Source organism: Gymnoscopelus microlampas (genome assembly GCF_963454915.1).
Source record: "Gymnoscopelus microlampas genome assembly, chromosome: 18".
In the NCBI taxonomy this organism is placed as follows: domain Eukaryota; kingdom Metazoa; phylum Chordata; class Actinopteri; order Myctophiformes; family Myctophidae; genus Gymnoscopelus; species Gymnoscopelus microlampas.
This window is the reverse complement of record NC_139955.1, coordinates 14,869,088-14,884,016: the sequence shown is the minus strand read 5'-3', so window position 1 is coordinate 14,884,016 and position 14,929 is coordinate 14,869,088. Positions and strand designations below refer to the sequence as shown.

Here is a 14,929-nt window from a genome sequence, read left to right as displayed (position 1 = left end):
GTTAATAAATACTCAATGTCTCTGGTGTATTTTTGTTCTATTGTGGAGCTCTTGTTTCTATTAGTAGTTTAGGTATCGTTACTATAAATAGTTGGAGGTATTATTATTAGTAGCTGAGGTATTATTATAATAAAACACCAATAAAATATTTTGTCAAGATTTGATATTTTTCAAAAATGTACAGTACAAGATCCACGCATTGTGAGCTTGTAGATCTGCCATCTTTGAAATGCAAAAAAAAAAAAACGGTGGTCCCCGGACCTCACTTTGAGAACCAGTAGTCTAGAAGAGGATCGGCTTGTCTCTCTTTTTTCCGGGGCCAAATTAATTGTGCAGCTGCCAGTAAGCCAAGGAAGGAAGTATCTCCACGTATTTTAGATTTTTTCCTTTTTGGCCTTCGGACTGGCGGATAAAATGTATGAAAATACATTTTAACAAATGTATTTTAGATCATGTTTAGCTACTAAAATACAAAGAAATATATATTTTTCTGCACAAGTAAACATAATAATGTAGATTTTTCTGTATGCGTACGTAGGTTTTAGACTTGTATTCGTTAAGTAGAGAGGTCAAAGAGAAAGCTATCATAACCGCCTCGTCAAATGATCAAAGAGAGCCTTGACATGGAACAACAACATACCTATCACCCAATCATCATTGCACTTCTGTATAGGACATCTTTTTTAATTTAATTGAATTGTTTTTTATATATAGCCTATTTATATATTGTTTGTGTGTTTGTATGTAGAATAAGCACAATTTTGTTATAGATTACTACAGACTATGATGGGTTTGCCTTTTCAAGGACATATACAACAAATGGCACAATTCTATTTAATGCGAGTCCTTTGAACATACTGTAGTCGTACTTCCGCTGTGGCAGTCTGAAGCACTTGCAAGGGCCTGTTCTCCACACCCAACATATTGTTGGAAGGCCCACTCTCTCTATGGGCCCTCCTCACCCCACGGGCTCCAGTGCAACCTCACTCTGGCACTGTCCATATTTATGCCCCTACTAGCTACTACTAGACATATCCACAGGCTCACCACAAGGGTGCATCCTTTCACCATTATTCTTTATCATGTACACTGACAAATGCAGGAGCTTTCAGAAGGACTATCTGGTCAAACTTTCTGAGGACTCTGCTTTAGTGTCCCATATACAAGTTTCAGAATCAGACTATGGGAATTTTCACTGAACTTGTTTTAAGGAACTAAGGAACTGATCATTGATTGTATATGTAACAGAGTATATCCAGTCATTTGAGAAAAAAATAGAGTGGCAAAAAAGTGACCACTTATGCCCCATTTAAAAAAAATAGCAAAAATAGCCGATCTACAAGGTTGTGATTTGCTAATTTCACTATTTTTGAAAAAAGAATAAAATAAATGTAACAATGAAAATGCTTGTAATGACAACAAAGGATGACAGTTTTAAAATGGCTAATGAATATACAGTATGGTTGCAGACAAGAAAACACTACAACATGTGTCACATACAGTATCACATGGCCATGGAATTGCACTCAGAGTCAGCGCCCATCTGCAAAAAACATGAGAAAAATATGCATAAAATAATGGAATTTGAGGATAAATGGTCTCTTCTTACAAATACTTCGGTACTATTTTTGAAGACAGTCTTCAATTTGATGTGAACACTATTGTGAAGTGGGCCACTTTGAAAAAAACAACATTAGCCACTTCCTCCTGGGGAATCCTGAGGCGTTCCAAGGCCAGCGTGGAGATATAATCCACTGATCTGGTCCTTGGTCTGCCAGGCGGTCTCCTCCCAGTGGGACGTGCAGCGAGGACCTCCCTAGGGAGACACAGCGGCTCTACGCCGAGTTCCTCGCGGATGACCGAACTTCTCAACCCATCTCTAAGGGAGAGGCCAGCCACCCGTCTGTGGCGGCTTGTATCCTCATCCTCAGCCCCCATTACATGGGGCATCCCTCAAGGATCAATCTTAGGGCCTCTACTGTTCTCTCTCTACATGCTCCCCACTGGCGCCATCTTCCATAAGTAAGTACAATATCTCATACCATTGTTATGCTGACGACATACAATTTTATGTACCAGCCACACCCGACAATACCAGCTCACTAACTCATCTTTTTAACTGCCTGGAAGACATCAAAAGCTGGATGGCAGCTAACTACCTCCAGCTAAACGAAAGCAAGACTGAGGTAATCATCTTTGTCCCTCCAACCTCAACCTTAGGTGTCTTCTTTGACTCAGCCCTTCATTTTAATAAGCAAGTTAGTAGTGTTGTAAAGGGCAGTTCTTATCAGCTTAGAACCATAGCCAAGCTAAAACCCATTCTAAGTAACCCATGCTTTTATCACCTCTCGTTTGGACTACTGTAATTCCTATATCTGGGGTTACCCCAGTCCACCATCTCCCGGTCTAAGGTCTATTTGTTCTTGCTATTTGTTTGGAAAGCACTTTGGGTCAGCTGCTGTTGTTTTTAAATGTGCTAAATAAATACATTTGACTTGACTAATTTTGCTTTCAAATCAAACATCCAAAGATTGTAAAGTATTGCTCTTGCAAATGTATAACCTTTTTCTGTGTCATTTTCACATGATATACTTAAATGTTACTTTCACACACTGGATTCTCTTTTACTTTGGATTTAAAAGAGAGCAGTAGGTTGCAATTAAGCAATATTACACAAGAGGGTGTGCGTTACCGTGATTATTGGCATGACAGTGATGTGGCCAGGAACAAGGTGGAGCAGAGTTCCGCAAGCATCACTGAAGAAAACATATAGAACATATAAAAATGTTTTCAAATTGTGCGTGCGTGCGTGCGTGCGTGCGTGCGTGCGTGCGTGCGTGCGTGTATTCATGCGCTGTAGGTAGAGTCGCGACATTACAAAGTCTAAACCAGTTGTGCTATAAACACGCCCCCTTCTGTGGCCAACGCGGAAGTGCCTTTTTCAAACAACCGCGGACTATTTTTTTTCGCTGATAAAGTATAGTTTTGGACCATGACGGAGGCGCGCCGACTCAGCAGACCTTGAGGCCGAGGAGACGCGCCCGAGCGCCTCCAGGCGTGAGTGCCCGCGTCAACCGGCCGATGGTCTGCTAGTCGACTCAGCGGCGTTCGAGTTATGTACCGATAGGGACAGAATAGTAAATAATGTTTTGGTGAGAGCGTTTGCCCCAACTGTCACTCAAAGTGGCTACTGGCCAATCACAGCGTGTCCTTGCACAAGCGTATTGGCCAATCATGCACAACTGGTTTAGACTATCACGCGGTAGAGTCTGCCCCTGTCCACTCCACCCCTCTGGTACTCCCTGTCACGTTATAAATCACACCCCATGTTAGAGCTTACACCATAGTGCCAGACAGAAAGGCCTCACGCAACCACAACACAGCCCATATCTCTGCAACAAATTTACATTTAAGGCATTTAGAGCTGTCCATCTAAATGCATCTAAGTGACATCTAAAGAAACCTGTGTCTGTCTGTCTGTCTGTCCTGGACTCCCGGGTATAACTTGGGTACAGATCAACTTAAAATTTGACGTGAGAAGCCAAAGACCCGGGGACGGTTTGTGCAGAGAAGGAAATCCGGTCAGACCTAGCCTGGTAAACCCTCTCCATCCGGAAATCTCATTTGCAAATGAGATTTCCGGAAGGGTGGGGGGGTTACCAGGCTAGGTCAGACCGGCGAATGTCCGGAACCGAAAAAACACAAATGTCTGTATCTGTCTGTCCACAGGTCTGTGGAGGACGTCACAAACCCAACACGTAGGCTTCACAGATTGGCCGAGCTTTGCATCACGTTCGTGCGGCTGCACCAATGTAAGAGGTAACATGCACTAGGTGGTGTATGAATTCCCAACTTCGTTCCTGACTTACAACAATTCCGACTTGTGTGGTCCCCATTTAGTGTTTAATGCAACATAGAATATGTTTGAATCCCTAATTCACCAACTTTAAAAGCAACCACTAAACATAATGTTTTGATTGATTGATTGATTGATTGATTGATTGATTGAATACTTTATTAACAGTTTGCAAAAAAAAGCACAGAGGTACAGTTCCATACAAAAGGATGCTAAAAGGATAAGAAAAGCACTATGGCTTGTTTGGGGTCCAGTGTATTCAATTAATTGAAATATGTAAAGACAAACAATAATATACAATAACATCATATAAACGAGTAGTAATCAAAAAGAAAAATCTTTACAGTAAACAGTTCAGGAGGGAGGGGGGGGGCGTGAAGAAGAGTAAGGAGTCACACTTTTTTATGACTGTTGGTAGGGCATTCCACATTTTGGTGGCATAGCAGTAGAACGAATTTAACCCCTTATTTGAGCCGAATCTGGGTTGAACGTGATTTGTGGAGCTCCCTCTGGTGTTGCGCTTGTGAACGTCTGTTTATCGTTTGCAACCGGTATAACACATGAGTGAGTGTTAGGGTCAAAGCCAAATCACAGAAGTTGATATAAGCATTGCTGTGCAGGAGATATGGTGAAGAGACCTGAGAAGACCTGGCCTGAGCGGGTGCGGTCACGTTAAAGAGGGTGTGAGTGCATATGGATGTACAGTATTAAGAAGACAATGTGACGTTGCTTTCCTGCGACGGAGCATGCATGCTCTGCAGGCCTCAAACAGATCATTCCAGGTTAACATAAGAGAGGGGGGAGGGATAGAGGGGAGAGAGAGAGAGAGGGACATAAGGACAGGGAGAGGGAGGAAAGAGAGGGAGAGCGTGTGTGAGAGAGGGGCGTGGCTACAACACATGAGGGGAATCCTCTCCTAGCCCCAGGTAGCTGCTAACTATAGACTATTAGCGCCATGCCCAAGGGAGTGATTCAGCCCCACCTACGGGGTGAGTGACCCAGTCAACCCTTGAGAAATCCTCTGCTAATCCTCCCCACCCCCTCCCTCCCCGACACATCACACCTAGAGGTCATCTGTAAGGAGATCTTCAGCATATGTGTTTCGTCGCTAGCTAAGAAGTATTCTTATTTGTCTTGTTCAGGTTTTTTTTCCCCTACTTTTGCTTCATCTGGGTGTTTGTGGTGATGTGTTATAATTCGGACGGCTCCTGACCCGTCCTCTTTCGGTGGAACCATGCGTTTCCGTGTCCTCTATGTCTCCGTCCTGCTCTACTGGCTAGTCGGTCCGGTCCACTCCTATTGTCCATCCCAATGTACGTGTACCTTCCACGGACGTATAGACGGAGCGGCACTGAGGTATTTACACTACACATGTAGAATTTCTTAACTCTTTAGCTATGTTTCGGCAACATTGTTCTTAAACCTAGTGGGACATTATTTAATTAATTAATGTAATTAAGTGGGTGTGTGTTTGCGTGAAAGAGAGGAAGAGAGAGAGAGAGAGAGAGAGAGAGAAAGTGATAATCACATTATAATTTTCTGTACACTATGCTGAAAAATAAATAATGTAAATACACCTGGTACACATTCAAGACAATATTAACGTTTACATTGTTTATATTGTACCATTGATTTTGCTGGGCTGTTTGGATGGTCAACAGCGTGTGCAGGGCAGGTTCAAAATCAGAGATATAGCAGCAAAAGCCCATCCCAGAGAGGTCATGACCTTTTGGTAGTAGTATGTGTGGTCTGGTGGTTTGGGTTCACGACACGTACAGCCAAGAGGGCAAGATCAAGAATATCCCCTCCCACCACACTTATTTGAGTGAGAATCTGGGCCCACAACAGTACAGTGTTGGTGGAATGTGCTGAATCATAACTAGCTACTATGAAGGACTCCTTATCATCATTGTTATATTATGCTTTAAAGTGCAATACCACTCAACTTAAGACTTTACTTATTACTCAACATCCCAATCAGTGTTTGTGATAATGAACAACGTTCTCCTAAAACTGGAGACCAAAGCATGAAGCCTATACAGTAGGAGACTCACTGCATGGTTGTTTGCAAACAAATCACCTACAGTGTTCCTTTAACAAGACAGTGCCAATATCTCTCGTCTCCAAAACCTAATCCTGGTTACTTCACAGTATACCTTTCCATAGTGTCTTTATGTATGGTGTTTAACATCAGATCAGCTTTTATCTCCCTAAACATCCCACTGCACACCAAAACTACCTGGCTCTATTTACATGCTGAAATTCAGTGTCATTTTTCTAGTAGCTGATTCATCATCCTGAAATGCCACGGTACACAAATACTCATTCCTTGTTTAATCCAACAGCCGACAAGCTGCCAACACAGACGTTTGGTCTGTAATTAGGTCTTTCCATAGCGGTAATTAGATCTTTACTCCTGGGGGTGAGTGGATTGATTCCCTGCCAGGAAATGTACACAAGCTTGGCGGAGAACCCCTGAACCTTCCACTGTGGCAGAACATCATGTTAGCTTTAGCACACTTTAAACAACTGGCAAAAGCTATCAAATTAGCCAGCATGCTCAAATAAATTAACTTAGCCTCTGAAGATATTAGAGAAAATAGATATTTCATTAAATCTAAGTATAATACTTAACCTAGTAGATTATAGTTTGTCTATTAACTCTACATAATGTTCAAAGAGCTACTACAGTGGGTCTCTTCACTGTCCAGTTAATTCTGGGACAGTTGTTGTCCAATATAACATAAAATAAACTGCACTGGAACTCAGAGTACATGCATAACAGATATACTAAATGCAGTACTGAATTCAGTGCCATTTCATAGAGATATTATCAGGGGCTGGTCATTCTCAATTGGTAGCGATCATAGACAGCTCGCCAGGCTGTGAGAGAATTCTAGGAGAATTCTGGGAGCTTATGTTGTGACCTGGCACCACTATACCACTTTGACCCTAGCAACCATATTCTGGGGGACGAAAATAGCAGATCTACTGGCTCAAAGCGCATCGCAATGCGACACATTGTGAGCTTGTATATTGTAGATAGTCTATTTTCTTGTACAGTATATTGTAGATTATCTATTTTCGGCAAAGAGATTTGGTGTAGAGGGGAAATAAGAGAGGACCAAGTACAGAGTCACCCAAGTCAAATAATTATTAATAGAGGGTTTAAGTGGTTAACCCATGAAACATTTACACATTTTGCTTCCTCTCAGGACGGTGCTCTGCAACAACCCGGATATGTCCTTAATTCCTGCCAACGTTCCGGTGGACGCTGTCAAACTCCGCGTGGAGAAGACGGGCTGCAGGCGCATCCCGGATCGGCCCTTCTACTACCTGGTGGAGCTGCGCTACCTGTGGATCACCTACAACTCCATCAGCTATATTGACCCTGGAAGCTTCTACAACCTCAAGAACCTTCATGAACTGCGTCTGGACGGGAATGTGATCTCCTACTTCCCCTGGGAGTCACTGAAGGAGATGCCTCGACTGCGGACGTTAGACCTCCACAACAACAGGCTCCACAACATCCCCATGGACGCCATCCAGTACCTCACCAAGATCACATACTTCGATATATCCAGCAATAGACTGGCCACCCTGCCCTCTGAACTTTTTGATATCTGGCCTCCCTTCAATGGAATGCCTGCCTCTAGCAATACCTCACAGAAAACTGTGCTAGGTAAGCAATAATCGGAGTTTATGTGCCATGATGGTGGTGGATGGTGGTTTTAACTTCCTGTCTTTGGACCTGTGTTTCATCTTTCCTGGACCGGGATTTAATTCGTCCTGGATCTGTTGTTTCCTGGGCTCCCTCTTAGCAGTTATACTGCCTGTCTCACTACAAGGGAGATACATTTGTCTTCCACTCGTCTTCACAAATAAATGCCTTGGGTGCATGTAGAAACTATGTTCCTACATGTGAAATCTATGGGCTGTTAATCAGAAGTGCATCATAAATCTAGGTAGCAACTTCAGGGCGGGAGACATATTACCACTGCTCTAGTCTATTGGGAGCAGTACTAACAACATTGTGCTAATTAAATGTCACACTTTGAATACATGTGGGATGTGCTTGTCTGCACTTGTATGTTATAATAATCATATAATATATATTATATTATAATAATCTAAGTTCAGTGGGCAATGTTCCAGACATTTTTTGTGCAGGAAATACGGAAAAATCACATCACAGACACGGCAAAATTAGGGCTCAATTTCGTGTGTATAAGGACCGCGTCAGAGTTAAATTGAGACTATATACTTTGTTGACCGGGATCCTACAGAGGTCTGCACTGGGTCCAAAAATAGCCAATCTATAGGCTAACAACCCGTCCCAACGCAACATGTTGTGAACTTGTAGATCGGCTATTTTTCCATATGTTCATCTATTATGACATGCCCATCATAATAGGGTCTGTGCATAACTGTACTCCAGGTTGGCAAAGCCATTTCCTGTTCCAAGTTCATTTTTCCAATAACTGCGTTTGATTGGCTTGGCAGCAGAATTGAACCGGACCCACATATCAATCAAATTTTATTTATATGGCACATTTCATACATCAATGTGACAATAGGGCACCTTCATATGCGTTTCCCGTTCAAATCTGCTGCAGAGCCAATCAAACGAAGCCACACAGGAAAAAGAACAGGAACAGGAAACCATCTGGAAACGGCTTGGACTACAGTTATGCACATAGCCTATTTGGGAATGGATGTTAGGGTTATTAACTAGCACATCTGCAGTGGTTGGAGGTGGTACTTTGAAATTTCGACCCTGGTGTCGGATAGGACACCTACTGGTTGACAATGTCAACAAAGACGGCACACTTATTGTACATTGTTTGCAATTACTGTAACTCTCTCTCTGTCGGGAGAGTAAGACAACAGACATAAAATCGGAACAGGATATACTGTATGTATAATGTCTCTATAGAACAGTGAACTGATAACTGGGTTCTAACATAATATTGTTAGAATGAGGGGTTAGTTTCCCTACTGGAGTTGCAGCCATGCACCTAAAACACTCATAGCTCTTTAAAGCATAATTATACTTTTGTAGAGGTTTGGGTTGTGTAGTTACCTTGTCATGATGTAACTTCAAATATTAGTGATATTTATTTTCTTCAATAGGTTTTGCATTGATAAAAGAAATGATAATTCAAAATATTCTCCACATTGACTTACATTGCACAGTGAAATAGGTGTTACAGATCACTCTTTCAGAACACAAACAAACACAAACAAAGCAGATTCTGTAACATTACAAAACCAGGATCGACATTTTTTTAATGTCAAATTCCAAGTGATTTTACTATGTGAATTAGGAAGCATCCGGAATGGATCCACGGATCCAGATTCAGATGTTCAAATACTAAAATCAACAGGAAGTTTGAGTCTTTGATGCCTGTTTCACAGTGCGATGTAAGTCAAAGGGGAGAATATTTTGAATTGTACATTTGTAATCAACGTAGCAACTACTGAAGAAATCTCACCAATATTTGGAGTTACAGTATATCAATGTAAGGTAACTACACAACCTAAACCTCAACCTAACTGTAGATATTTTTGAAGGCACAGGCTAAAAGCATCCCTGGTCATGTCATCCACAACAGATGTGAAGTCATGTTGTGGTCTCTAAGTCTCTAACTGCGTGCTGTTTCATGCAGTACAATCACACTTTTTCAGAAAGCGTTCAGGGTTTTTTGTGAAAAAGTGTATATAATGTATAATGTTTCACCAAAATCTATGATTTGCGGCTCAAATTAACTACATGAACCCTAGAGTCCCTATTTTGGGCATGTCATAATAGGTGAACATTCCATGCAAACAGCAGATACCAGCTCATAAGACTGTCTATTCTTGGCAAAAATATTTGGTGTAGAGGGAAAAAGGAGGGGGCCAAGTACAGACCCCTGGGGGACCCCGGTCAACAAAGTTTATCGGATTTAAGGGGTTAAATGTACAACCTATAGAGTACTGAAGTCCTTACGCCAAAACCACGCACCCTAGGTCATCAAGACTTTTTCCCATTCAAACATATTATTTTATATCTTGTATTAAAACCTCAAAACATATTAATATAAAATGTGTCTACAAATCCCCACACTAACAAGTATAACTAAATACCAGTATCATTCATTATACAATACAAAGCCATCTTGGGCTAGGGCTCTTTATATATATATATATATATATATTATATATAGATATAGATATAGATATAGATATAGATATAGATATAGATATATATATAGAGATATATAGATATAGATATAGATATATATAGTGATTTAAATGAAGTCTATAAGATTTTTGAATGGGAAAGATATAATTATGGTTTTGATGTCAGACTTTGATACTTTGATATTAAGCTGCTTTTAAATACACCTTAATTTCCTTGTAAACCCTATTATGGATTACGGATTACAAGTGTGATAACTGATATATGCAATTTCTGACAATGATTCATTTCAAGTCCTTGTCCTGCATGAGAGAGAACATGCCAATGGAGAGGAAAGCGAGGCCTCTTTAGCTCTGTTGCAAACAGGAGAGAGGGATAATGTTAAGAGGGTCTTTAACACCAAGCGAGCTAATCCCTACTGAAAAAGCACTGGCAGTACCTGAAGGAGGAACAGATTACACTGCAGCAAAAACACCTGTTGTCTTTGATGATATTTAAAATCTAACCAAATATAATTATCTAACTCTAACAAAAACACACAAAAAAAATAGTATAAAGCTTGCATTCACCAATTAACTGAACATAGGGGAAGCAATTGGGTTGCTTCTCTGAACAACAACAGAAAAATCTAAACGGATACATACTGTAAGTGAATTCAGTGTGTTTCATAAAGATTACCGTGGCTAGTGCATTATAACCATACTACTGGTTTATAAAAGTGTATGGCAACATGGGAGGGAGCTCATGGGAAGAGGGACTTACCACATAATGGAAGAAGGCCAGCTTTCGTGTTTGGCCGCTGTTAAGAACATGCTAATCTGCTTAAATGGTTTTCCTACACGTGCCTTCATGTGCACACAATGTGTACAGCAGGAGCGGTTGAAGTCAATGGGGTAAGGGAGCGTATGAAACAACAAAAAAAACGTGCTGGCCCTTAACTTAAAGAGTTCAAAAATCAATAGAATTAAATAATCCTGATTTCTTATAAGATATAGTACTACTAGCACTGTTTTTGCCATCCAGCTGGTCCTATTGTAAGCTAATACTGCTGAGCACAGCAGTGTTTTTTTTAAATACTTTTCCTCATTAAATAAGATTTGGTTCAGGTGATCACCTAATCCATACCTCATTAAGTAGAATGCGGTGTGCTTGTGTTGTAATAAACTGGAATGGAATGGCATTCAAACATGTAAAGATGCTGATTTAAGAAAAGATAATTGGTGCGGTATCTTAATTTATTCCAGAACTACGCAATATGTGTATACAGTACATGCTTGGGTAGTTACTGGTCTCATTCCCAGCCTTTTCTCATCTCAAAGGACAAAGGCCTGGTAATAATACTATTCAGTTTTCAGCTTCACCCAGCTGATTGCTGTCCAAGTGGTCAGACTTGAGCACGGGGGGGAGCAGTTAGCGGTTAAGTATCTTGCTCAGGGACACCTCAATACGTTGCCTGTCTTTAGGGCAGGACTTCCATTGTATGCACTTCCCCCGGAAGCTGCCAGATCTGCAAAGCATCAACGTAACTTCCTTGGGCGGTACTTCCGGTTAGACACTCTCAGTAGCAGGTCTCTGACTACATGTAATTGGGATTACGTTATCAAGTTACATACATAACAATAACGAGCAGACACTCTTATCCAGAGCGAATTAAGTGCAAAATCAGAGTAAGCATGAACCCCAGTCAACAAATGGCAGGGTAAATAGTTACATATGTAAAAGGCAAATAGAAGAATGTAGAACAATAGCAGTGCTTCAAAGAAACTTGGATAGCATCAAACCCAGCATCTGTAACCATGTAACCAACATCTGCATTCATTGTATAACTAGCATCTAAGGGTGACAAGAATGGATACAAGGAGAGAGGAGTGCTAGGGGGTGAGGTGGAGATTGAAGAAGTGCATTTTTCATAAGATGGGGAGGGAGTCTGCAGCTCTGACTGCAAGGGGGAGTTTATCCCTCAGCTTGGATACATTGTTTGTAATCCAAGGGATTATGTTTCCAATTTAAAAAATATTACCATGCACCGTAATTGGTACAACAACTGACTACTGATTTCAAAATAATCCTACCAAACTATATACTGTATTTCACATCTCTCACCTCCTAATCCTCAGGTGTGCAGGACAACCCCTGGCAGTGTGACTGCCGCATCTCTAAGTTGCTTGAGATTTCCAGGTGGACGGACATACCTGTGATTCTCATGGACCGGGTCCTAATCTGTGTTGAACCAGAGAGTCTGTCTGGTGTCCTTTTCCAGCGTGTTGAACTGGAAAACTGTGTCAAACCAACAATCATGGTCTCTGCCACCAAGATCACGTCTACCCTGGGCAGTAACGTCCTGCTGCGCTGTGATGCGACGGGTTTACCAAACCCCAACCTTGTCTGGACCACATCAGATGGCTCTCTTGTCGACAACACAAGTAGGTCTACTACACACACACTCTCAGAGGATACACTCATGTATAAACTAATGAATATATCTTAAAATGCATAAACAATAGTACAGTACACCTTAATGAATTTCTGATTTGACTGAATGCAGGGGATTTTGTCAAGATTGTGGGGGGGCGCTACCCACACAGTTAGCTGTGTTGCTCATTCCACAAATGCATGATCCTTACAAGTTGTACCTCGTTGTAAAGGTGACTAATCAGGCTTTCCCACAAGATAAAATACAGTACCAATTGATATTATTGAAGGGGAGAAATAATCGACCATAACAGTTTCAGAACTTTTTTGAGGAGTTTAGTAGGAGCCGTGCATGTGTGCTTGCGTGTGCGTGCTTGCATGTTTGTCCCTTAACAGACATGGTTTTCAGTGCCAATTTGACAGCGCGAGGTAAGCAGAGAGCGTTGTTTCATTTTAGCATGAAACAATGCTGCTGTGTGGGTTGTGTTGTGTGCCAGGGTTTGTGGGACTGTGTTGCTCTTTTGTGTGATCTGGTTATTGGTTCTTCTCTGGCTAGAGCTCGCAGGCATCCTCGTCTTTGGTGCAGAGAAATAGAAAGATAGAGAGAGGAGAGAGAGAGAGACAGTGGCCATTCTAGGGAGGGACTTAGCACAGGGCGAATTGCCCATGTTTGTGGGAGGGAAGCCGGGTGGGAAGGGTAATTTCTGTCACTGCACTCTTACAGGTTACTCAAGGCACCTGTTCAGTGGGCTGTGTAACTTGAAGGGCTGTGTAACCAAGAGCATCGTGCACCCCAAAAATGCATGCAATTTTCTGCTGACATAATGTGTATCACTACGCTGTTTTCACATGTTACAAAAAGGGATTGATGCTCTACTAACCTCTTCAGCAACACACTGTTAAGCTAGGCAAATCTCCAGCAATGAGTGCCTGCATAGGCTACCTGATGTTGCAAAAGTTTTGGAAGAAACCTATACCATAGGGAAAGGGTGTGAATGTGAATTATCTTTGGGGTGAGATCTATGACATAACTTGAAAAATATGTTGAACAATGATGTAAAATTATCTAAGTACATACATAGGCCCAAATGTAGGAGTTAGCAGTGACTGAGTACACCGGGAATAGGGAATTGGCTTAACGACTAAATTCAGAGAAAAGGAAAAGATAATTGTGGAGAAAAAAAGTACTGCCATGACTGATGTGTAGGAAATATTATACATTAAAATGTCCTTAATAGCTCAGTTTATCCTCATAAATCCTTTAGAGAACAGGTCAGGAATTGAGACATTTGCTTATGCTTGCCGTTATTTAACTTAAACTGTTTTTGTGTCACTCAACAGTGCAGGAATCTCCGTCGGATGGTGTGCAATGGTCCATCATGAGCTTAATTGGGATTCTGCATAAAGATGCTGGAAACTACAACTGCACAGCCAAGAATTTCGCGGGCAAAGCGGTTGCCACCATCACAGTTGCGATTGCCGGCACAGAGACCACCACCATCATCCCACCGACTGTCAGCAGCGGGACCGCATTGGCCAGCCCAACCGCAACAGGCGTCACCTCAACGGACGTCTCCATCTCAACCTCTTCGCCCACTTCCCCTCTTCCCCCAACCACCAGCCTGCCTACAACGCCTCCCACACAGCCTGCCCCGCCCCCACCACCAGCACCACCCGCCCGCCCCGCCCCACCCGCCCGCCCCGTCCCTCCCGCCCGCCCTGCCCCGCCCGCCCCGCCCCCCAAGAAGAAACCCAACGATGGCAATGTTCAACAGAACGGTTCCCTTAGACCTTCCAAGGTCCAGCAAGAAGGAAACGGAAGAAAACTGGCTGCGGACGAAAAGAGCCAAAAGATAGATGCTTCAAAGTCACTCAGAGATCTGAGCATCGTAGAGGAGACATCGGACAGCGCTGTGCTGCTCTGGACAGTCGATGGGATGCCTAGTGACTCCCCACTGACAGTCGTATACTCCCCGTACGGTGAGGATGACGTCAAAGACACGGTAGAGACCACCGCCGGCACCGGTAAGGTGTTACTGGAAGGACTGGTATCTGGACTACGGTACTCTGTGTGTTTGGTGGCAACGGATACTGTGGGTAAAGACCCCTGTGTGGACTTCTACACGTTGGACATCATAGAGGTCGATGATCAGAGTGGGCTCGTACTGATAATCGGCACTGGAGCCTGCCTCGTGGCGCTACCTCTCATCGGCCTACTGCTCTATAAGATCGTGGGTCTGTACGACCAGAGCAGCAGCCCACCTCCGGACCCAGAGGAGTTGCAGACCGACAGCTATGTCACGTTTGAGACCCTTTCAATGAAACAAAGGACAATGAACTCGAACTCTCATCCCACCCCACCACAGCCGTGGCCCAGGAGACCGACTCAGTCAGAGGCAGACCGATTGTTGCTATGCTCCAGGTCCAGTATTGACTCCTATAGGAGTGACAGCTCCAGATCTGAGTTTCTCTGTTGA

At 42.6% G+C, this 14,929-nt stretch overlaps 1 protein-coding gene across 1 annotated transcript; it reads left to right on the top strand.

The window, feature by feature from the left end:
* Positions 1–5,090: 5,090 nt before the first annotated feature.
* Positions 5,091–14,929, top strand: lrit3a (info leucine-rich repeat, immunoglobulin-like and transmembrane domains 3a; the record flags this gene model as incomplete). Its single annotated transcript, XM_084041676.1, has 4 exons — positions 5,091–5,212; positions 7,072–7,538; positions 12,158–12,463; positions 13,794–14,929. The coding sequence occupies 4 exons, from the start codon at positions 5,091–5,093 to the stop codon at positions 14,927–14,929; spliced, it is 2,031 nt and encodes a 676-aa protein (XP_083897802.1).